General features: G+C 42.6%; 1 protein-coding gene across 1 annotated transcript in view; it reads right to left on the bottom strand.

Moving 5' to 3' along the window:
• The window catches only part of AK4 (adenylate kinase 4), a 48607-nt gene that overhangs the window by 11455 nt on the left and 12748 nt on the right, over positions 1-24404 (bottom strand). The window contains exon 3 of the mRNA XM_075287359.1: positions 9307-9426. Within this exon, the coding sequence (XP_075143460.1) occupies positions 9307-9426 (120 nt within the window). The remainder of the gene's footprint in view (positions 1-9306; positions 9427-24404) is intronic.

The raw sequence follows: 24404 nt of genomic DNA, 5'->3' as shown, positions 1-24404 counted from the left end.
TTGGAACATCCCTTTAAAACAGAGGGACAGCTTTCTTAAAGGGAACGTTTCTAATGCTTTCTTTATGGAGCTGTAAGGGGTTGAACCCTGTCATATGGACAATCCATAAATCATAATATGGGAGGTGGAGGCTGTTAGTACCAAGTTATAGATGGCACCGTATAGTATAGGTACAGGTAAAAATTATTCTGTTTATGTCCATGAATCTGTATAGTCAGCCATATAAATGATACCGCACGATACAGCGGAGAGAATGACTGAAGATAAACATATAACCTGGTGACAGCTGGGGAGATGAGAACATCACTCCGCAGGGAAATCTCTCATACTGGAGGAAACCAAACAGCAGATCGACCCAATATGTGGAGACAGTCAGTATGTATGTATCAGTGTATGTATCAATACGGACTGATGGTGCTGGACAATACATCGTTCTACTGTGACTGGTAATGTAGGAACCATGGCAAATGTGAATGCTTCTGTATCTAATCTAAGAAGCCCCCAGCATTATAAATGGGCTATGTGGGGCCCTGTAATAGATTTTGTATTGGAACCCAATGGCTACAAGTTATACTAAGATATACTATAATATAGTTCACCTTCACTATTGCCCCATACCCTGTTGTCCTGCATTATGGGAGATGTATTATTTTCCAGCACATGCTGACGTGATAAGACGCTGATCCAGATAGGCAGAGCAATGAGTCTGAGATCATGCAGCCTGACCAGCGACTGTGAATGCAGCTTTAGATGTTACTATAGCACAATGGTGTACGGTATTATTATTTTCTGAGCTCCGCTTCCTCTTCTCGGGTCAGTGACATCACATCCATCAGTCACATGGCCATACAGAAGCTCAGTCCCATTCAGGAGATTGGACTGAGCTGCAATACGAAGCACAGCCACTATACAATGAATGGCGCTGTGCTTGGTAAGTAGTGAAGAGGCCTCAGGATTCAATATCATAGTCTAGGACAAGCCCTTTAGGGCATTTAAAGGGTTATTCAGGTAGTTGTGTAACTATCTGATTAGTGGGGATCTGACTGCCGGGACCCACACTTGTTACAAGAAGGGGGTCCTGTCCCCCCATCTGCATAGAGGATAGCTAAGTGAATGGGGTGTGCAAAAATAGCTCCTCCACTCATACAGAGCACAAGAACCCCATGTTTTTGTGATCTAGTAGTTATTCCCTATCCAATGGATAGTGGATACCTTAACATTTCTAGAATATCCCTTTAATGCCCCCCTGCCTCAAAAATGTAGAGACCTCCTTTGGGTCCGGACCAGACCACAGTACAATGTAGATGACCAAAATGTGACTGCTAGAAATTCCTCAAAACACTCCCCAGAATCCCAACACGACTAATCCTATCATTATAGTGTAAATAACACGATCCACCCCGTAAAGCTGATATAAGGTACAGTGTGCAGCAGCCGCAGGGATTATTATTACCGTGTTCTCTGCTATGGCACCCGACAGCTCGAGGCGTTACATAGGAGAATATCATACAAAATAATGATGTGTCAGGTCGTCTGCAAGGAAAATCCTGAGTCTGGTGCCCCGCAGACGCTCTAATGAGGAGCCTGAGCCAGGAGATCAAAGCCCGCTGCGGAATATGGCCGTATGGATACAACAAGATCCGACCTCTCACTATATAGTGACGGCCCGCTGCAGCGGTGATAATATGGCCATATGGATAGAACAAGATCCGACCTCTCACTATATAGTGATGGCCCGCTGCAGCAGTGATAATATGGCCATATGGATAGAACAAGATCCGACCTCTCACTATATAGTGACCGCCCGCTGCAGCGGCGAGAATATGGCCATATGGATAGAACAAGATCCGACCTCTCACTATATAGTGACGGCCCGCTGCAGCGGTGATAATATGGCCATATGGATAGAACAAGATCCGACCTCTCACTATATAGTGACGGCCCGCTGCAGCAGTGATAATATGGCCATATGGATAGAACAAGATCCAACCTCTCGCTATATAGTGACGGCCTGCTGCAGCGGTGATAATATGGCCATATGGATAGAACAAGATCCGACCTCTCACTATATAGTGACGGCCCGCTGCAGTGGTGATAATATGGCCATATGGATAGAACAAGATCCGACCTCTCACTATATAGTGACGGCCCGCTGCAGCGGCGAGAATATGGCCATATGGATAGAACAAGATCCGACCTCTCACTATATAGTGACGGCCTGCTGCAGCGGCGAGAATATGGCCATATGGATAGAACAAGATCTGATCTCTCACTATATAGTGATGGCCCGCTGCAGCGGTGATAATATGGCCATATGGATAGAACAAGATCCGACCTCTCACTATATAGTGACGGCCTGCTGCAGCAGTGATAATATGGCCATATGGATAGAACAAGATCCGACCTCTTACTATATAGTGATGGCCCGCTGCAGCGGTGATAATATGGCCATATGGATAGAACAAGATCCGACCTCTCACTATATAGTGATGGCCCGCTGCAGCGGTGATAATATGGCCATATGGATAGAACAAGATCCGACCTCTCACTATATAGTGACGGCCCGCTGCAGCGGTGATAATATGGCCATATGGATAGAACAAGATCCGACCTCTCACTATATAGTGATGGCCCGCTGCAGCGGTGATAATATGGCCATATGGATAGAACAAGATCCGACCTCTCGCTATATAGTGACGGCCTGCTGCAGCGGCGATAATATGGCCATATGGATAGAACAAGATCCGACCTCTCACTATATAGTGACGGCCTGCTGCAGCGGTGATAATATGGCCATATGGATACAACAAGATCCGACCTCTCACTATATAGTGACGGCCCGCTGCAGCGGCGATAATATGGACATATGGATAGAACAAGATCCGACCTCTCACTATATGTTTAACAGTAACTTTAGCACAAAAACAATCCTTCTGAGTTACACCTACAAGATTGGTGACGGGTGATGTCATCAGTTTAAAGGGTTTGTCCAAAATTAGAAAAAAAACATCAGCTTTTTTCCCAAAGAAATATCTTTATTATTCCACTGTGTCCAATATATGGAAATGAACTGCAATACCAGACATAGCCATGTGGTCAAAAGTGGCACTGTGTCATGAAAATGACCAATCCTGGCAAAATTCTTTAAGGCATCCAAGACAACAGCTAGCCATGGACATCTATACTAATAGTCATGTGGCCACATATATAGGTCCTAGCAGTGAGGACATTATTCCGTAGGCTGTCTCAGCTGCTGCAGAACCTCTTATTGAAGAGTAACATGACACTTCCTCACCAGTGACTGATATGAAATACCCTTATCCTTTTCATGAAGAAGCTCTGCAGCAGCTGTACCTTTGTGTTCAGCTTTTCTTCTAGGGCGCAGTGTATAATACTGGACATGCTACAGCTGCTGAAGAACCTCTTTTATGTGAGTTATTGGCTGGCACAGTAACAGTGACGGCTTGTGTGGGAGTAAGTGGGACACTGTGCAGACTTCTAGGCCCCTGGTATCCCTCAGTAATGTACTGTACTGTGTTCCTCTGCATTGTGGGAGATGTAGTGTGAACTGGTGACAACACAGAATCTGCCACACTGAACTAGCAGCCTGACAGGAGACTAGGAATGCAGCTCTGGATGTGACTAGAGTATAGCAAAGTATTTACAAGGTGGCTCAATGTGATAAGCAGATGTAACGGTAACATGTAACACACCATGTATGACACGTTATACCGCCTTCAGTCTGTTCTTGAGGGATCCTATGGGAATCTGGGGCACTTCTCTGATACGCCCTTTACGTCGCCGCCCATGCCGGGTTTTGATATAAACTCCATTAAACAGCCACATCAATTTCATTCCAGTGAATCACATTAACCCACATTTACACTGGCGCTGCTTTCTTAAAGATATCTATCAAACACTTGTATTTTTCTTCTACAGTACGAGGTTATCCTGAAGCAATGGGGATTAGAGAGTTTCAGGATTAGATTAGTTCTACTAAGGCTCAGCTATGATCAGTGACTCCGTCTCCATTTTAGTTATATTGTCTATAAGGCTGAGTTCAGACGGGGTTTTTTGGTTCCGGAGTTTGACGCGGAGGTCGCCTCAGATTCCGGACAAAAAATGCAGTGCACCGGCATCCAGTCGCGGCACTCCGCTCCGGATTAGGCCCAAATGAATGGCACTCGTCGGGAGGGAGTGTCTTCCGGCGGACGTCCGGTTGCGGAATCCGCCTGAAGAAAGAGCATGTCGCTTCTTTTTCCAGGAGCGGCAACAAACCACTCGCGGATAAAGGAGCCCATTGATTTCAATGGGAGGCGATTTTTTGAGCCGGATTCTGACATGGATTCCACGTCAAATTCTGGCCCAAAAAGCCCCGTCTGAACTCAGCCTAATTCCTGCCCCATGAAAAGTTCAGTCTGCTGCGTGGCCTCCCATGATTTACACTGCAGCTCTTCTTACTCATATTGACTGATAACCCCTTAATGCTTTCCAAGACCAAGACCCCCTCACAATAGACGTCTATGTAGACCACTAGCATACTTTTTTCCGCGAGCGGCATGTTCCCACTCATAGAAAAAAGAAGCGAGCAGCCCTTTCTTCAGGCGGACTCCACGGCTGATTCAGCCCCCGACGTCCGCCTTGTGGCAGCACCCTCCGGTCTAGGCCTGTTCATTTGAGCCTACTCCGGAGGGGGAAGCCGCGACTTTCGAAAGCCGTGTGACGCGGCTTCCTGCATCACAATCAGGACCAGAATGCGCCATAGCGCCCCCCGTGTGAACTAGCCCTTAATAATCTTCTGGCTTCTGCGTACAAACCTCCTCGCCTATAAGATTCAGGGCCTCACCTCCTTGGTAATGAAGGTAATGGCGTGGTGTAATAACGCGCTGCCAGTAGGCTCTGCCAGAATGATAAATCTTCCTTCCCGCATCGCACTCTGAAGCAACTAACTGGCTCAAGTCCCACGGTTGCCATAGCTTCTCATTGTTATATTAGTTCTCGAACAAACATTAAATCCCAAATCTATTGTGGAAAGCAACATAATAACCCGTCTAGTCACAGTCTGCGCCAAATCTGCAGGATCCTCCTGGAAAGTAGATCTCCTTCATTCAGGAATATATAACCCAGTTACAATAGGGAGATCTATCAATCCCTCTATGTCAGAGAGGTGATGATATGGCGGCACATTCTCGTGCCAGAACTCATGTTCCATGCCTCACTCGCCACATTGTGTGAATGTAGGAGGGGCGAGGAGCAGGGCGTACCTCCATCATCAGAACTTCGGCCTGCACACCTAGTTATGTGCATGAGGCCTTACCCTGGGCGATCAGCGGCACCACATGTGGCAAGTGACGCTTATCCTTCTCTTCCTGTTGTTCATATGTACAATACTTGTGACTTTTTGACGCAAAACAACATACAAATGGGCCAATACCGGACCCCGTGTCAGCCAGGTGGGTCTTCATGGGGGCTCAGTACATTTGTTGCTTCTGATTTGGCTTTTTTGCAGTGTGTTGTTGTACTATTGGCACCTTATATGCCGTATTGCCTATTATATGGCGCTTTACTTTGCTGGTCTTGCACCTACAGGCTAGTACGTTACACAGCTCCCCTGTTATTATGCTTCTTAATACTGTGTATTTCTGATGCCGCTCCTTCCCCTATTTTTTCTGACTGGCTATTTATCATTGTGGTTTCCCCTGTGTATTTGTATTGTCTTCATTAATCAATATGAAATATTTTTTTACTTCTCTGTGGTAATGATTCATTGGATTGTTTTTGATAAAAGTATCAAGTATTTTTTTCTTGCTAACACTATACTACGCTATTTTCCCCTGTCTCAGTCTAAAACTGCACCATATTGACCATGGTCGGTGATATATTTGGGCCATCATTAGACTTTGACACACATTCTCTCTTCTTAAAGGAGTTTTCCAAGCCACCACCACCCAGGAACACTGCAGATCATCTGCTTAAAGTAGCAACAGCACTAAAGTGAGCACTGCCACCACTCTACAGGGCACTGATGTCACATTTGTTCATCATGTGGCCTCTTTACAGTTCAGTCCCATTCAAGCGAATGGAGCAAATCTGCAATATCCCTATTAGTATGTCTTTGGAGTGTGGGAGGAAACCCACGCAAACACGGGGAGAACATACTAACTCCTTGCAGATGTTGTCCTTGGCAGGATTCGATCCAGCGCTGCAAGGCTGCAATGCTAACCACTTAGCCACCATGCTGCCCATAAAAAAACAATTACGGACGTTTCAGCTTCTACAGAGTTTATCACCCAGCTCTCCAAAACACCTGACTAGCAAACCTGTCCTGTTATGTGGCAGTCACTGCCAGTTTTTTTTTATATCTCTTGTTACCAGGGAAAATTGGTCATTGATCTGTCTGGGAAAGGAGGGTGACACCTCCTGTTTGAGCAGTAACAATGGCCACAGGGTTGTCAATGAGCATTAAATAACATCTATATGACTGGGCAAGGCCTGGGACTATTACCCTGCTGTGACCCCTCTCCTCCAGAAACAAGCTAGTAAAGGGCAGGCAGGCCGTGCGTATCAGGGCTGTCTGTAAGTGAAGAAATTCTACTCTTTATTAACCCAATCAACCTAAATCTCAGGTCAGCTCTGTTAAAAATTAAAATATTTAGGGGGCCACACGGTGGCTCAGTGGTTAGCACTGCAGCCTTGCAGCGCTGGAGTCCTGGTGTTCAAATCCCGCCAAGGGCAAAAAACCATCTGCAAGGAGTTTGTATGTTCTCCCCGTGTTTGCATGGATTTCCATCCCATATTCCAAAAAAAAGACATACTGATAGGGAAAAATGTACATTGTGAGCTCTATGTGGGGCTCACAATCTACATAAAAAAAAAAAAAAAAATTAAAATATTTCAGCAAAATGGAGGACAATGTGAAAATGAATTGCAGAATATAAGAGGAAGAAGTGTGGGGGTACAAGAGGGAGTGGTGGGGAGAATACAAGAGGAGAGATGGGGGTACAATGGGAATACAAGGGAGACGTGGGGGGATACAGGAGGAGAGGTGGGGGTATACTGGGAAAACAAGGGAGATATGTGGGAGGATATAAGGGGGAGAGGTGGGGGGATACAGGAGGAGAGGTGAGGGTACAATGGGAATACAAGGGAGACAGGTGGGAGAATATAAGGGGAGAGGTGGGGGGGGATACAGGAGGAGAGGTGGGGGTATACTGGGAAAACAAGGGAGATATGTGGGGGATACAAGGGGGAGAGGTGGGGGGGATACAGGAGGAGAGGTGGGGGTACACTGGGAAAACAAGGGAGACACGTGGGGGGATACAGGAGGAGAGGTGGGGGTACAATGGGAATACAAGGGAGACACATGGGAGGATGCAAGGGGGAGAGGTGGGGGTACACTGGGAAAACAAGGGAGATATGTGGGGGATACAAGGGGGAGAGGTGGGGGGGATACAGGAGGAGAGGTGGGGGTACACTGGGAAAACAAGGGAGACACGTGGGAGGATACAAGGGGGAGAGCTGGGGGGATACAGGAGGAGAGGTGGGGGTACAATGGGAATACAAGGGAGACACATGGGAGGATGCAAGGGGGAGAGGTGGGGGTACACTGGGAAAACAAGGGGGAGAGGTGGGGGGGATACAGGAGGAGAGGTGGGGGTACACTGGGAAAACAAGGGAGACACGTGGGAGGATACAAGGGGGAGAGCTGGGGGGATACAGGAGGAGAGGTGGGGGTACAATGGGAATACAAGGGAGACACATGGGAGGATGCAAGGGGGAGAGGTGGGGGTACACTGGGAAAACAAGGGGGAGAGGTGGGGGGGATACAGGAGGAGAGGTGGGGGTACACTGGGAAAACAAGGGAGATATGTGAGGGATACAAGGGAGAGCGGTGGGGAGGATACTGTGTAACAACCACAAGGTTCTGTTATTACACAGGGGTTGCGTCATCCCTTTCCGTTAATGTCACATGTGAGTGGTGCAGATAGATCACACATAACGGAATATTCCACAGGCTGCGCTCTGGCCACATATAGATTATGTCACAATGAAGGGCTCGCACCCACAGGAGCGTCTTACTACAATAACTATCCTTTCTTCTAGTCCAAAGAGGAAACTGGGTTACGGGAGGTTGCTTTACACAAATGTATTTGTGTTACTGATGAGTAGAGGATCTGTCACCTCTCCTGACTGTTGTAGGAAAACATTGCATTCACAAAATATCAATTGTGGAGCAACTTTTCCCATAATTCTGCAGAGGGATGTTGCTCTGCTGAAACTTCTTTGACAGCTTATTATGCCCCTTCTCAAAGAGGTGCGTCCCTGCATGGTCATAAATTATCAGGAGGAATAACAGAGGAACAATATAATGCAGAGTTATGAGAAAAGTTGCTGCAGAATTCTAAGAACACAAATACTAAAATAGATATGTCATGAGAGCTTTTTAAGCTAAGGTTTGCTTCACACCTGCATCAGAGTCTCTGTTTAGAGGGGTCCATCATGCACATTAGTGTTTAGTATTTTAGCGGTCCATGTGTTTATTGTTTTAGTCCTCCAATGGACCAGAACAACGGACACAAAGGTGCAGATGTGAACAGAGTGTAACACAGTAGCCCTTGCATAGTGATCACAGTGTTCCTGCAAATTGGCAAAATTAGAATAATCATAAATTAATGACTATGAGATATATATATATTACAAATATATAAATAAATCCTAAATAAATATATAAAATAAAATTCTGACTTCTACTGCTGCCACTAGGGGGAGCAAATGTGTAAAGATTCCTCAAGAGGAAAACTGTATGCAGAGAGCTCCCCCTAGGGGTGACTTCAGGCATCTAAAAATATATAATGAAACTTTATCTGTGTATGGAACACGGGATCTCTCCATCAACACAATGGAGTGGCAACCACTACAAAATAAAAATAAAATAAAAATGAATGGAGCCTGAATGTTTACTGATGTTTTTAGTAATGGCCGCAGTCAGTAGTTCCTACCATCCTAACCACAGAGTTTTATTTTTATCTGTGCTGGTTTGTGTCTCATTAATCCTATGTATAATAATATCCCCGCCATCTGGTGAGCTGTATCTATAGTATGTCTATGCTGGGCCGATGATGATCAGCAAGGGCAAAATCCAATCTGTCCGGATAAACCCGGCTGCACAGGATAAGACACATAAGCAATATAGGAGACATCACTGCAGCCCTTTCCCCATTGCTTTTTCCGTAGCGTTTTTTAGCTGCGGTTCACTATACGGCCTAATGCAGCCATAGGACTGAGCAAGCAGAAGTGTGAGCTCACCGTCTAGCAGCCAGCTATGTGTCGTCTTCTTCTCCAGCTCCGATAACATGACACGAGTGATGAGGTCATCGGGGACGGGAAGACCTTGTTGCATATATTGCTTTGCTAACACTCCGGCCTCTGTGAGCAAAGGAAAGAACAAAGGACCTGTTATTGGATTTTATTACCACAAACTAGAATATACAATGCACAATAAAAAGACAAATAAAACATTAAAAGACTATTTAAAGGGTATGGATACTTCTGCAACCAATGTCCCTTTAAAGAACATTCTTTGTTTCCTTACAGAAAAAAAGTAGCAAATTGGCAAAACAAATCTTCTACCGTTTTGTGCATACAGCTCCTGTGTAGGTATAGGTGTCTCCATGGTAAATGGCTACAAACAAACCAGATTAGGGACGATGTCTGAGCCTCAGTAGTGCAGTCTGTCCCTTGTAACAGTATTTCATACAACAAATGAAGCCGTGGGACCGACCAAATGTTACAAGGCTGGAATGGTCTACGGAAACCGTGGCTGATCCAGCGGGGGAAAATGTTATGATGATTCAGGCAGCTCGTGAAATTCCTGTTTGCTTTGGATGCGGTGGAAAAGCAGAAAGAATTCATTGTGAGATATTTACGGGATTGGGTGTCTGTTAAAGGGGAGATAAGACGCGGAAGAGGGGAATTAAAGGGAATTTATTACCTCCTAAGTTTTACTAATCAAAACCAGATACTGAAAATCTTGTTTGTAATTTTTTTTTATTATCTGATTGCAGACTTTTTCTATTCCATTCTATGTATATGACCATGGGGCGGCCATATTGCTGCTCTTAACAGTTTATAGGCCATAGGAACCTGTATCATCACCAGTCTTCATATCCCTTGCACTGGCAGCGGGTGCACCTTATTTATGAGAAGGTACGGGCCTCTCTACCAGGACGTGCGCCTGCACTGAACTACACACCGGCATGCACATAGTGTAGATTTCAGGGACCAGCATTGTCAGTAAATTGGTGTCAATAGTAGGAAATCTAGTGCTGCTCCCAGACCTCACCACCTTCCATAAAGGAAGTTTGGACTGAAAATTCTGATTTGCACAAAAAAAAAACAACCTATTAGACATTTTTCTGTCTTGTACCCCATAAAACTGACATACGAGGCACAATAAATCTCTCCCACTGACCTCTATGGGAGAGTGTTGTGGGCATGCTCTGTGACTTATACACAGGTAACTGTGCAGGGAAGGGGCGGAAGGGAGACGTGACCATCACTTATTGTCGATAGTGGATGTTGTGTTATGTATACATAGGCGTTACCTGTCATTGTAATCCTGCCTGTGCCAAAAATGGGATGACTACTGAGAAGTGATTCTACAGAACAGGAACAGTCAGACAATTCTGATGCTCACTTATATATAGTGACAAAATTAAAGAAAAGTGCAACACGGTGGCTCAGTGGTTAGCACTGCAGCCTTGCAGCACTGGAGTCCTGGGTTCGAATCCTGCAAGGAACAACATCTGCAAGGAGTTTGTATGTTCTCCGTGTTTGTGTGGATTTCCTCCCATTCTATAAAGACATACTGATAGGGAAAAAAATAGTACATTGTGATCTATATATATATATATATATATATATATATATATATATATCTCCCTATATGGGGCTCACAATCTACATTAAAATAAAAAAGGAAAGGCAGAAAAAAATCCCCCCCCCCCACTTTTTTTTTCTTAATAGATAAATCTGGGATGATGCATCACAAAAAAATCCCATTCCCCCTTTTCCTGTGCCCCTATGACAATACTTTATGCTGCTATAGTCATGCAATGGATGTGTTATCAGAGTCCCTGGGGCAGATTTATTTAGTTTTCTGGGGTACAAGGCATTAAAGGTTGCAGATTTGGTGTGGCCGGTTACAATAAAGTCCAGTGCCTATATGATAACACTGCCGGAGCACAGACGAGCCGTAACTTAGTTATTAGCTCAGCAATATATTCTGTAACATACCGAGTGAATTCTAGAGAGAGCAATACAAGCTGATACAAGACGCTGACTGCATGAGAACATTCAGATATTTACCTGGGGCGAAAGGAAGGTGAGAAAAAAACATGGGGTTGGTTATCGGTAGCCATCCCCATACCTGGGGGCTGGGGAGAATAAAATAAAAAAGGAATGAACCTTCTTACCCCTGTCCTTGGTTCCAGCAGCTTGTCCCACATTCCCTCTCATCCTCAAATTGCCAAGCCCTATGGAGGCGTTCACATTTGCGCTGCTGTCCACCCGCCGTGATTCCGCCAAAATTGCAGGAAATTTTGACTTCAATGCGGGCCGCTCACTTTTTTCCCGCTAGCTAGTAGCAGAAAGAAGAAGTGACATGCCTATCTTGCCGCGGATTCTGCAGCCGAATCAGCCGCGGTGTTCACGGCTTGGAATACGCTCCTGTTTAGGCCCATTCATTCGGGCCATACAGGAGCAGTATGCCGCGACGGAATGACAATGCTGCATCGGCATCAAGTCGCGGCTAGCCGCGCGGTATTGTTCACAAGGCGGAAAAAGTTTCCGTGATCTTTTCCTCCCTTAGACAATTCCCTTCTGATAAATTCACTCCTGGCTTTGGCTCAAAAATCCGCAGCAAAATCTGCAACAAAAATCGCTGCGTTTCTGCAATGTGGAGCTTTATCCTGAAAGCAGATTTTGGAGCAGATTTTCATGCAGCTTCCGAAATCTGCTTTAAGCTCCTGAAGCATATTTTTTTCTGCCTGACCAAATCCGTCCATGTGAACATACCCTGAAGAGCTATTGATCCAGCGAATGTCCCTTTCTTACCATTACATCTTGTTTAGTTCCAATATTTTGAGCTGCACGGGATTAGAAGAACATGGCTGCTTACTTCCACCTTTTCATTGACTGTTTCTAGTATTTCATTAAAATCAATGGGGCTAAGCTGCAGTACCGTATGCAATCTGTGTAAAGGTGGGGCGCTGTTTCTGCAAGAAAGCAGCCATGTTTTCTAATCCTTTGCAAACCCTTTAATTCTCCATCATAGTAATTGGTGTATCATTTCCATTATACAAAGCTCCAAATACTGCCTACAGCCACCACTAGAGGGAGCGTAATGCCTATTGTGTTATTTAGATTCTATAGGTAGTCTGTAGTCTGCATCCCTGGATACGCATAGTTAGGCATTGGAGCTGTATACACAAAATGTTTGGAGGTTTTTTTTAATCATGACTAGCCACACAATTGCAAGTTTTGTGCAGTGCAATAAAAAGAAGGGTTATACAGTGAGACGTAGGCAGTGTAAAGAGAAGTATTACAGGGATATATTGTGTTAGTTCTTTGTAGCGATTGTGGACAGATGATAGATCTCGCCGAACGAGCGACAGATGGAGCAAGAAGCAGAGAGGCCGGGATGTTATGCACAGCGTGAACACAATAGACTTATAAGAGGGAACCCTGCCAAGTTATCTCACACCACCAAAGAATCCTCCCGTGTAAAATGGGATACGCTCTGATATCATTTATAATGCACAGACCTGACAGGACGACGCAGCCTCCAGGTTACCGCAAAGCTGCGACATCCATTATTTAGGAGCGAGGAAAGCACCACTTATTATATTATACAGTATTGCTATATACCTTCTAATACACACTGACCCAGATATACTGATAGACAGCCTGAACATACCCCAGATTTATCAGTGACTGATGCTGGATGACAAGTCTGGCCTATCTTTACACTGTCTAGTCTACATTTACTCCACCTTTTCATTGACTTATTCGGAGCAAGAATTTTTCAACATTATTTTGGGACCTTTATCTGAGAATCGACACCCACAGGTCTAGCATGTCAAATTTTTTTTAGCCCCAACTAAAGATGTGTCAGATTGTGTCAAAGACGCGCCAGTGTCTAGTCGTAACCACAATAGTAAATCTGGGCCTTGGTGTTCCAGGACCTCGCCATCTTCAACATCTCTTCTTGCTGTCAGTAGAAGATTCTTGAGGTGTTCTTATTTTATAACATGTCCTTTAATAGAGAAGACAATACCACATGGAGTGCCTGTAGGTCCTTAAAGGGATCTTCTGGGACTACGATATTGATCAACCTTCCTTAGGAAAGGTCATCCAAGCCCTGGAACCCCCCACAGATCAGTAGATTAAAGGGGCTGCAGCATTTGGACAAGTGCTTTGCCTTCTTCACTGCCTACCAAGCACAGCGCTGTATATTGTATAGTGACTGTACTTGCTATTGCAGCTCAGCTCCATTCATTTGAATGGGACCAAGCTTCGGCGTGGTCATGTTATGACCAATGGATGTCATGTCACTGGCTTCAGAATATGAAGAGGAGATCAGTGAGAGACTTTACCAATAATCTTAATGGGTCATTCATATCAAAATCTTGGTAAAACCCTTTAATATGGACCTTTGAGACTCTGCTGTTCTCCCGACTTCGTGCACAGGGCTCTGCAGTGACTATGAGGCCTAAGGTCTGGGATCTGTCAGGCAGTGCAGGAGCGCTCACTGTCTAACAAGTAAGCTTTGTGTCCGTCCATATCCCCAGATCTTTATTTAGCTATAAACAGCCAAGAGCCGATGTGACCTTTCTCTGAAGCTCCATCAGAACCCGCAGGAGAGGAACATCAAAAACTGAGATAAAAAGTAAATTCATGAGAAAAGTAACCTTCATAGGTGTATAGGGAGTACAAAGAATGGCCCTGCAGTAACAGACTGGGAAAAGTAGAAAAGTGTCTAGCAGATACCCCCGATGCCCCTTACCCCATACTAATATAAGAATGGAAAACATCTCATCTATCCGACCCATGCCCCCCTCCCTCCTCCATAAACAGGACACCAGGAGGCCCTCCATACACTTTAAATGATCTCAAACCCCATAATAGACGTCTAAAGTGTCAAAGGGATTCAAGTAACCAACTTCTCAGACCACCGACTTCTCACAGGTATGCTTGGTTCACATCTGTGTTGATATTCCGTCCGGGTGAGTCCGCATGGGGACCCCCATGAGCAGGATACCGAACGCAACTGCAAGCAGTGTGCAGAGAAAGCACATGGACCTCATAGACTATAATGGGGTCCGTGTGCTTGCCGCGCGTTGCCCACATGAATCATGCGGGCAAGCAAGTAGATTGTGAAGTTCTTTCCTGTCTGCATAATCCCTGCGGAGATCTGGCAGCAAACACATGGACCCCATTATAGTCTATAGGGTCCGTGTGCTGTCACTGGCACACCGCTTGCAGTTGCGTTCGGTATTCCGTTCGGGGGTCCCCATGCAAACTCCCCCAGATGGAATACAAACGATGATGTGAACGAGGCCTTAGGTTATGTTCACATCTGCAGTAGAGTCTCCAAGGTACTCCCAGAGGACTCCATGGGGTCCACAGGTGACCGCAGTTTTAGCGGACGGGATCTCGATCATTCAGTTTCCCAGGAGGACCCAAAAACATTGAACCCAGCACTAGTCTGAGCCTAGTCTTTCTTGCTTTCAAAAGCCAAACAGGTGGAGCTTCAGTATAAATCATGGAGGTGGCGTAATATTCTACTCCAATAACAACCTGTTCCCATTTATACACATCTGCTATAGATGAGTAGTTGTATTTATTCCACCTATGGGGGTGTTATAGGTAAAACTATATTCTGGCACCAAGCAGTGAGGCACACGGCACCTCATGACTCAGGATTAAGAACTTGAAGATTGGTTCAGACCACATGCGCTGCCTTGAAGATGAATTGTGCCATCGCCTGGCACCTCGCACACTACAGTTGGGTTATATCTGGATTTAGACACTGTATATGTCACATGCCATTGTAGAAACTTTATCAGCAGGTGTCGTGAAGGTCACTGTGAGACTGGTACGGTAGGAATGAGCGGACACTATAGCAGCTCCTCCACTAAGCCCTCACAAAAGCAACTTGCGTCTGTTTCCACCTTCACAAGTTTTATTTATGAGAGCCTGACCTTATACCTGGGCTTCTTCTCCCTTGAGATGCTTTCCTTGACAACAGGAAGAGCGTAGGAACAAAGTTGTCAGAGCCTACCCTGCTTTGTGTCTAAAAAAGTGACAGGTTTTGCAGAATTCAGGTGACTCCTGTAAACTCTGCTCGGCCACGTGGAACCAGACAGAAAGTGGGGGCGAGATCTGACAACCCGAATCCCAAACTCACATCTTCATTGGATACAAACGTAGAAAACAGGAAAGTTTCTGGATGAAATTTCTCTTTAAAGTGTAGGACAGAAACCTGATGTAAAATTCTATTATTCAGAAATTTGTAATTCCTCTTTTGTTTTTGAGACTGTCTCCGTTATATTTTTCAGGAAACAGAAGTTGTCACCCGCAGCCGTCCCATGGACCAAAACTATATAAAGTAAGTTCTCACTTCCCATATAACCCTTGCAGAAACATTTATCTGCTTAAAGGGAACATGTCACCAGATTTGGGGCCCTATGACTAAAAGCCTACTACGGCGCACTGATGCGCTCATTGGGTCCTGGCTATGCCGCCTGGTTTCGCGGACAAGCTATGGCCATCAATAGATGTCTCCTGTGGTTTTTTATGGTCGATCCGCAAACTAGGATCACACACTGATAGTACGCTGTACGTTTTTCTGGACATATTTTCCATAGAGCGTGACCTGAGTTTTGTGACCAGAACACATAACTCTTACAAAAACACAGCCATAGAGATGAATGAGTCCGTGTGCTATCCAGAGAAAAAAAACAAATAGCAGATGGACAAAAAAAATATGGTCCTGTACATGGAGCCTAAATGGACATAAGTGGTTGGATGATGAGAGACCTGTCAGTAATGTGACAATCAGTAACATGGTATCTGGTTTATTACTTATTAATTCCACATTAAAGGTCTATAGATACAGCTCACCCACAGTCTTTATCTATATGGCTGCACTCAGCGATACTAAGTGATTGTGTGAGTTAAGGATTGACATAGCGGGAGCGGGGCCTCAGTATATGTCCGTAGTTCTGTCGGCCTTCATATTGACACTCCTGTCCTATGAGAACGGCTTATACAATGGTCATTGTAGGTATGTACTAACCAGCCTGAAGGAGATGCCTGTGCGCTCGAAAAGCTTGAAAGTGTCATGTCTCTGCTTGGCCAGTAAAGGTATCTTACCTCCAATACATATGTCTGTGTGACACAGTTGGGTGCATTGTGAGAACTGCTTATAGAAGACCTTATATAGGGACATAGCCTAAAGCAAGATGGAACTAATGCCCCCTATATGTCCAGTATGTGCAAACATTATACGAATGCAGGCGGAATGCAAACCGAAAACTGAATAAATGTAGCTGCCCTCACTGCTTGACAGTCTGTAGCATTTCTGCATAATCCTGAAACAAACATCAGAATCTACCACTGTGGCTAAAGGGGACGGGGTTTTGCAAAGGGAAGGGTTTACATGGGTTATCTAGGTAAAAAATAGTAATAACCTATCCTAAGCACAAGACAGAAAGGTGGGGGTCTGACAACAGACATCCCTATCCATCAGCAGTTCTCAGGCGCTGGTACACAGAGAATGGAGCAGGAAGCGGACAGTGCTGTTCTTCTAGTAGTGGCCAGATCAGGTATTGCAGATTAGCTCATATTCACTTTAATGAGAGCCAAGCTGCAGTGACTCAGTTCCTCCACTACACAGAGAACGGCGCTGTCTGCTTCCTGTTCAACTCTCTATTTAACATCTCTGGCTAAATGATCGGTAGAGATTCTGGGTGTCAGACACCCACAGATCTGATATTGATGGCGTATCTTTAAGATAGGTTGTCATACAGCCTGGATACATTACCTGCACTAATACACTGGATACATTTACCTGCACTAATACACTGGGTACATTCACTGCACTAATACACTGGATACATTTACTGCACTAATACACTGGATACATTTACTGCACTAATACACTGGATACATTTACCTGCACTAATACACTGGATACATTTACCTGCACTAATACACTGGATACATTTACCTGCACTAATACACTGGATACATTTACCTGCACTAATACACTGGATACATTACCTGCACTAATACACTGGATACATTTACTGCACTAATACACTGGATACATTCACTGCACTAATACACTGGATACATTTACTGCACTAATACACTGGATACATTTACTGCACTAATACACTGGATACATTTACCTGCACTAATACACTGGATACATTTACTGCACTAATACACTGGATACATTTACCTGCACTAATACACTGGATACATTTGCTGCACTAATACACTGGATACATTTACCTGCACTAATACACTGGATACATTTACCTGCACTAATACACTGGATACATTTACTGCACTAATACACTGGATACATCTCCTGCACTAATACACTGGATACATTCACTGCACTAATACACTGGATACATTCACTGCACTAATACACTGGATACATTCACTGCACTAATACACTGGATACATTACCTGCACTAATACACTGGATACATTCACTGCACTAATACACTGGATACATTTACCTGCACTAATACACTGGATACATTTACTGCACTAATACACTGGATACATTCACTGCACTAATACACTGGATACATTTACCTGCACTAATACACTGGATACATTTACTGCACTAATACACTGGATACATTTACCTGCACTAATACACTGGATACATTTACTGCACTAATACACTGGATACATTCACTGCACTAATACACTGGATACATTTACTGCACTAATAAACTGGATACATTACCTGCACTAATACACTGGATACATTTACTGCACTAATACACTGGATACATTTACCTGCACTAATACACTGGATACATTTACTGCACTAATACACTGGATACATTCACTGCACTAATACACTGGATACATTTACTGCACTAATACACTGGATACATTCACTGCACTAATACACTGGATACATTTACCTGCACTAATCCACTGGATACATTTACCTGCACTAATACACTGGATACATTTACTGCACTAATACACTGGATACATTCACTGCACTAATACACTGGATACATTCACTGCACTAATACACTGGATACATTACCTGCACTAATACACTGGATACATTTACCTGCACTAATACACTGGATACATTCACTGCACTAATACACTGGATACATTTACCTGCACTAATACACTGGATACATTTACTGCACTAATACACTGGATACATTTACTGCACTAATACACTGGATACATTACCTGCACTAATACACTGGATACATTCACTGCACTAATACACTGGATACATTTACCTGCACTAATACACTGGATACATTTACTGCACTAATACACTGGATACATTTACTGCACTAATACACTGGATACATTCACTGCACTAATACACTGGATACATTTACCTGCACTAATACACTGGATACATCACCTGCACTAATACACTGGATACATTTACTGCACTAATACACTGGATACATTCACTGCACTAATACACTGGATACATTTACCTGCACTAATACACTGGATACATTTACCTGCACTAATACACTGGATACATTTACCTGCACTAATACACTGGATACATTTACTGCACTAATACACTGGATACATTCACTGCACTAATACACTGGATACATTTACCTGCACTAATACACTGGATACATCACCTGCACTAATACACTGGATACATTTACTGCACTAATACACTGGATACATTCACTGCACTAATACACTGGATACATTTACCTGCACTAATACACTGGATACATCTCCTGCACTAATACACTGGATACATTCACTGCACTGATACACTGGATACATTTACCTGCACTAATACACTGGATACATTTACTGCACTAATACACTGGATACATTTACTGCACTAATACACTGGATACATTTACCTGCACTAATACACTGGATACATTCACTGCACTAATACACTGGATACATTTACCTGCACTAATACACTGGATACATTTACTGCACTAATACACTGGATACATTTACTGCACTAATACACTGGATACATTTACCTGCACTAATACACTGGATACATTTACCTGCACTAATACACTGGATACATTCACTGCACTAATACACTGGATACATTTACCTGCACTAATACACTGGATACATTTACTGCACTAATACACTGGATACATTTACTGCACTAATACACTGGATACATTTACCTGCACTAATACACTGGATACATTTACCTGCACTAATACACTGGATACATTTACTGCACTAATACACTGGATACATTACCTGCACTAATACACTGGATACATTTACTGCACTAATACACTGGATACATTCACTGCACTAATACACTGGATACATTTACTGCACTAATACACTGGATACATTTACCTGCACTAATACACTGGATACATTTACCTGCACTAATACACTGGATACATTTACTGCACTAATACACTGGATACATTACCTGCACTAATACACTGGATACATTTACTGCACTAATACACTGGATACATTTACCTGCACTAATACACTGGATACATTTACTGCTCTAATACACTGGATACATTACCTGCACTAATACACTGGATACATTTACCTGCACTAATACACTGGATACATTTACCTGCTCTAATACACTGGATACATTACCTGCACTAATACACTGGATACATTTACCTGCACTAATACACTGGATACATTCACTGCACTAATACACTGGATACATTTACCTGCACTAATACACTGGATACATTTACTGCACTAATACACTGGATACATTTACTGCACTAATACACTGGATACATTTACTGCACTAATACACTGGATACATTTACCTGAACTAATACACTGGATACATTTACTGCACTAATACACTGGATACATTCACTGCACTAATACACTGGATACATTTACCTGCACTAATACACTGGATACATTCACTGCACTAATACACTGGATACATTTACCTGCACTAATACACTGGATACATTTACTGCACTAATACACTGGATACATGCACTGCACTAATACACTGGATACATTTACCTGCACTTATACACTGGATACATCACCTGCACTAATACACTGGATACATTTACTGCACTAATACACTGGATACATTCACTGCACTAATACACTGGATACATTTACCTGCACTAATACACTGGATACATTTACCTGCACTAATACACTGGATACATCTCCTGCACTAATACACTGGATACATTCACTGCACTAATACACTGGATACATTACCTGCACTAATACACTGGATACATTTACCTGCACTAATACACTGGATACATTCACTGCACTAATACACTGGATACATTTACCTGCACTAATACACTGGATACATTTACTGCACTAATACACTGGATACATTTACCTGCACTAATACACTGGATACATTCACTGCACTAATACACTGGATACATTTACCTGCACTAATACACTGGATACATTTACTGCACTAATACACTGGATACATTTACTGCACTAATACACTGGATACATTTACCTGCACTAATACACTGGATACATTCACTGCACTAATACACTGGATACATTTACCTGCACTAATACACTGGATACATTTACTGCACTAATACACTGGATACATTTACCTGCACTAATACACTGGATACATTTACCTGCACTAATACACTGGATACATTTACTGCACTAATACACTGGATACATTTACCTGCACTAATACACTGGATACATTTACCTGCACTAATACACTGTATACATTTACTGCACTAATACACTGGATACATTTACCTGCACTAATACACTGGATACATCTCCTGCACTAATACACTGGATACATTTACCTGCACTAATACACTGGATACATTCACTGCACTAATACACTGGATACATTTACCTGCACTAATACACTGGATACATGTACCTGCACTAATACACTGTATACATTTACTGCACTAATACACTGTATACATGTACCTGCACTAATACACTGGATACATTTACTGCACTAATACACTGGATACATGTACCTGCACTAATACACTGTATACATTTACTGCACTAATACACTGGATACATGTACCTGCACTAATACACTGGATACATTTACCTGCACTAATACACTGGATACATTTACTGCACTAATACACTGGATACATTTACCTGCACTAATACACTGGATACATGTACCTGCACTAATACACTGTATACATTTACTGCACTAATACACTGGATACATGTACCTGCACTAATACACTGGATACATTTACTGCACTAATACACTGGATACATGTACCTGCACTAATACACTGGATACATGTACCTGCACTAATACACTGGATACATTTACCTGCACTAATACACTGGATACATTTACCTGCACTAATACACTGTATACATTTACTGCACTAATACACTGGATACATTTACTGCACTAATACACTGGATACATTTACCTGCACTAATACACTGTATACATTTACTGCACTAATACACTGGATACATTTACTGCACTAATACACTGGATACATTTACCTGCACTAATACACTGGATACATGTACCTGCACTAATACACTGTATACATTTACTGCACTAATACACTGGATACATGTACCTGCACTAATACACTGGATACATTTACTGCACTAATACACTGGATACATGTACCTGCACTAATACACTGGATACATGTACCTGCACTAATACACTGGATACATTTACCTGCACTAATACACTGTATACATTTACTGCACTAATACACTGGATACATTTACCTGCACTAATACACTGGATACATTACCTGCACTAATACACTGGATACATTTACCTGCACTAATACACTGGATACATTTACCTGCACTAATACACTGGATACATTTACCTGCACTAATACACTGGATACATTTACTGGACTAATACACTGGATACATTTACTGCACTAATACACTGGATACATTTACTGCACTAATACACTGGATACATTTACCTGCACTAATACACTGGATACATTACCTGCACTAATACACTGGATACATTTACTGCACTAATACACTGGATACATTTACTGCACTAATACACTGGATACATTCACTGCACTAATACACTGGACACATTTACCTGCACTAATACACTGGATACATTTACTGCACTAATACACTGGATACATTTACTGCACTAATACACTGGATACATTTACCTGCACTAATACACTGGATACATCTCCTGCACTAATACACTGGATACATTCACTGCACTAATACACTGGATACATTACCTGCACTAATACACTGGATACATTTACCTGCACTAATACACTGGATACATTCACTGCACTAATACACTGGATACATTTACCTGCACTAATACACTGGATACATTTACTGCACTAATACACTGGATACATTTACCTGCACTAATACACTGGATACATTCACTGCACTAATACACTGGATACATTTACCTGCACTAATACACTGGATACATTTACTGCACTAATACACTGGATACATTTACTGCACTAATACACTGGATACATTTACCTGCACTAATACACTGGATACATTCACTGCACTAATACACTGGATACATTTACCTGCACTAATACACTGGATACATTTACTGCACTAATACACTGGATACATTTACCTGCACTAATACACTGGATACATTTACCTGCACTAATACACTGGATACATTTACTGCACTAATACACGGGATACATTTACTGCACTAATACACTGGATACATTTACCTGCACTAATACACTGGATACATTTACCTGCACTAATACACTGTATACATTTACTGCACTAATACACTGGATACATTTACCTGCACTAATACACTGGATACATCTCCTGCACTAATACACTGGATACATTTACCTGCACTAATACACTGGATACATTCACTGCACTAATACACTGGATACATTTACCTGCACTAATACACTGGATACATGTACCTGCACTAATACACTGTATACATTTACTGCACTAATACACTGTATACATGTACCTGCACTAATACACTGGATACATTTACTGCACTAATACACTGGATACATGTACCTGCACTAATACACTGTATACATTTACTGCACTAATACACTGGATACATGTACCTGCACTAATACACTGGATACGTTTACCTGCACTAATACACTGGATACATTTACTGCACTAATACACTGGATACATTTACCTGCACTAATACACTGGATACATGTACCTGCACTAATACACTGTATACATTTACTGCACTAATACACTGGATACATGTACCTGCACTAATACACTGGATACATTTACTGCACTAATACACTGGATACATGTACCTGCACTAATACACTGGATACATGTACCTGCACTAATACACTGGATACATTTACCTGCACTAATACACTGGATACATTTACCTGCACTAATACACTGTATACATTTACTGCACTAATACACTGGATACATTTACTGCACTAATACACTGGATACATTTACCTGCACTAATACACTGGATACATTTACCTGCACTAATACACTGGATACATTTACCTGCACTAATACACTGGATACATTCACTGCACTAATACACTGGATACATTTACTGCACTAATACACTGTATACATATACCTGCACTAATACACTGTATACATTTACTGCACTAATACACTGGATACATTTACCTGCACTAATACACTGGATACATTACCTGCACTAATACACTGGATACATTTACTGCACTAATACACTGGATACATTTACCTGCACTAATACACTGGATACATTTACCTGCACTAATACACTGGATACATTTACCTGCACTAATACACTGGATACATTTACCTGCACTAATACACTGGATACATTTACTGGACTAATACACTGGATACATTTACTGCACTAATACACTGGATACATTTACTGCACTAATACACTGGATACATTTACCTGCACTAATACACTGGATACATTACCTGCACTAATACACTGGATACATTTACTGCACTAATACACTGGATACATTTACTGCACTAATACACTGGATACATTACCTGCACTAATACACTGGATACATTTACCTGCACTAATACACTGGATACATTTACCTGCACTAATACACTGGATACATTTA

This window comes from Leptodactylus fuscus, chromosome 9 (genome assembly GCF_031893055.1).
Source record: "Leptodactylus fuscus isolate aLepFus1 chromosome 9, aLepFus1.hap2, whole genome shotgun sequence".
Lineage (NCBI taxonomy): Eukaryota > Metazoa > Chordata > Amphibia > Anura > Leptodactylidae > Leptodactylus > Leptodactylus fuscus.
This window is presented reverse-complemented; position numbering and strand designations above follow the sequence as displayed.